This window comes from Prosopis cineraria, unplaced genomic scaffold (genome assembly GCF_029017545.1).
Source record: "Prosopis cineraria cultivar Desert tree isolate PC_DT_omini unplaced genomic scaffold, ASM2901754v1 PC8, whole genome shotgun sequence".
Taxonomy (NCBI): Eukaryota; Viridiplantae; Streptophyta; class Magnoliopsida; order Fabales; family Fabaceae; genus Prosopis; species Prosopis cineraria.
The window spans coordinates 22,595,500-22,598,420 of NW_026555339.1; the positions used below are offsets into that span (position 1 = coordinate 22,595,500).

General features: G+C 31.6%; 1 protein-coding gene across 1 annotated transcript; it reads right to left on the minus strand.

The window, feature by feature from the left end:
• Positions 1-209: 209 nt before the first annotated feature.
• LOC129317469 (pumilio homolog 12-like) lies at positions 210-2,437 on the minus strand. Its single transcript, XM_054961791.1, has 3 exons — positions 1,572-2,437; positions 452-710; positions 210-335 (listed from the first exon to the last, which is right to left on the minus strand). Exons 1-3 carry the CDS (start codon positions 2,435-2,437, stop codon positions 210-212), a joined length of 1,251 nt encoding a protein of 416 aa, XP_054817766.1.
• Between the last annotated feature and the right edge of the window lie 484 nt (positions 2,438-2,921).

Consider the following 2,921-nt stretch of genomic DNA (forward strand, 5'->3'; position numbering starts at 1 on the left):
AGAGTTCCAAAATTACTGGGGAAAAAAATTCTAAAAACTATGCAGAGAACTTAGTAAAACTATACAAATACCAACTAAAACACGTATCTATAATCTCCTAGGTGAAACAACGACTAACTAATAACAAATAAAAACAAACCCGTACATCAGAGTTTTGCATCCAATGCACGTTTTACAAATGTATTCTAAATCCATTTTCTTGATTTTCTTCAAATTTTTGGATGAAATCTGCGTCTGCCATACATAAATTCTAAAACCTTTTTTCCATATTGATCAGTACATAGATTTCTATAATGTTGCAAAATTCTGTTCACCAATATATGATACAGAGGTCCCTGCAAAACCAAAACAAAAGACTTAGTATCCACACAAAATATAAAGATTACTACAATAATATAATTTAATTAAGGGATAAAAACCATTTAGATAGAGAGATTTAGTTGAATCTAACCTTAGAGCATTCTAAGGATCTCTGAGCAACATAATTGCCATAAGAGTCTCGAAGAAGATACAAAAATCTAGGGCTAGCCATGATCTCATGAACTATAATTGCAACATTATTATCAGTTGAGAATTGCAATAGATGTTCCACCACATTACTAGCATGCTTGTCCATTGACAAGTCAACATATTGACCTCTGAGTTGATTCACTATATTTTCATCAAGTCCAGGCATCCTCATCTTAATTACATATTGCACCACATAGTTCCTGTATATATATAAATAACAACATAATTATCTTACAAATATTTACTTAATTATTTCATGTAAAAGAGTGAACTTGTTATATATATATATATATATATATGATTAAATAATAGAAAGTTGAATTGAAGAATTAAAGACAAACTTACCCATATTGATGTGGTGCTAAAAATGATGCGCACTGGCTAATTGCCCAAATTAACAAGAGAGATGACTCAGTCGTAGCAGAAGATAGACATCTTTGGAGAACAGAACAACCTGTTTTGTCTGTGGCAATTCGAGTGCACTCAAATGCCATTACATCTAAAATATTCTGAAAATATATAACAAGGGTTATTTAGTTCATTCAAAAGATTGGTTAACAAATCATAATCAATATATTTACAATAATGTAACTGTAGGTACAACATTTATTTTAATTGTGTGTGTGTGTGTGTGTTAATAACTGTATATGAAAAAAATTGAGGGATGAAGAGTTGCATTAATATTAATTACCTTCTTAAAAGGAGAGGGACAAAGTTCAATAAAATGCTGAATGACATAACTACCATATTGGGAAGTGGCCAATGGGACAATAATTCTCTTCAAAGCATATGTAAAGAGAAGTATTTGACTTTGTGTTGTAAAATGTTCTATCATGCTCTGCATAACTCTACTTCTGTAACCAAAAAAAAATAGTCAAAAATATATTGAGTAATTACAAGCCAAAACAACAATAAAATATATCAAATTACGTGATTTTTTGTTGAAATTATATATTTTACAATAAATAATAATTTTAATTTTAAATAATTTAATTTCATGTTATATAAATCATAAAATGAAACAAAGGTATGTATAGTTTGATTTAAAAAAAATAGCATACCCGATACAATTTGTGCAAACAATTTGAAACTTGAGCAAATTGATAGTGATTGATTCAAAAAAGGAGGTCGTCTGATCCACAGTGAGTACATCAAAAATCTTTTGAATTACACGACTTCCAAATTGATCCATCATTAGATCATGTAAGTGATCTATCACCTCTCTTGAAATGAATTCAATATCTCCAGGGTTCTCCCTATCCAACAATCTCACCAAAAAGTCACTCCCATCTTCATCTTTTGACATTGAAACCACCCTTCCCCTCATGGCTTCTAGTGATGTTATGGTATTATATCTCTGCTGTCTCATCAACATTCTTCCAAGAGTAGAAGAATCATAACCATGCCATGTTCCAATACCAAAGTTTCTAGCTAGGGTTTGCTGACTCATACTGTTGCCATCATGGCTTGGTCCAATCCCAAAGTTCTGAACTTGGACTTGTTGGCTTCTATTATTTCCTTGAAGTTGTCCTTCATGAAGATGGCTTGGTCCAACAATCCCAGAGTTTCTAGCTAGGTTTTGATGGTTTATAATAATAATATTATTATTATGCCCATATGGTACTTCATGATTAACTTGACTTGGTCTGATCCTTGAGTTTCCAACTAGGGTTTGCTGGTTTGTACTATTTCCATGTAGTCCTTCCAATGTAGAATCGATTCTCAAGCTTTGCAATTGAGCCTCCAATTGATGCAAGGATATGGGATTGTTATTTTCATCATCTCCTATGTTGTTACGAGAATTTTGATTTTCTGCATGTTGACTGGTCAACACAGAATCATCATTCAGGTGGTGATTTTCTGGAAGCTCATTGGTAGGGAAATGAGAAAGAGATCCATTTTGAAGAAATTGATTATACTCTTCCATTGGTATTCAAATAAAAGGAATTAGTTCCTAACCAATTAAAGTTGGTGTGAGTGATAAGGGCTCTTGTCACTTAAATAATTGGTTGGAGGGTTTAAATCTCACTCCTTGTATATGTAATAATTTTGGAAGAGGTTTATCCTTTGCCTTCTGTATGTTAGGAGGATATTCGTTTGCGTCAACGAAATCTGCTCCTTATACTATCTCCAACAAAAGGGAACAAGTTGCTACAAGAAAAAAGTATTTATTTTAAAAAAAGAAGATAGAAGAGAAAATTTTGTCCGAATAAGGGAAATAGTAACTCCAGATTGTTAATAAAATACTAAATAAAAAAAGAATAAAACAAGACAAAACAAAAAAGAGCTCTATGTGTAATTTTCTATGTAAAAAAGTTTTGAAAAGTCCGTTAAAACTTAAAAGATTAACGTTCTCTAGCTATTAATTTGTAAGTAATTGGCACAGTACGAGAGCATCAGATCGTTATCAA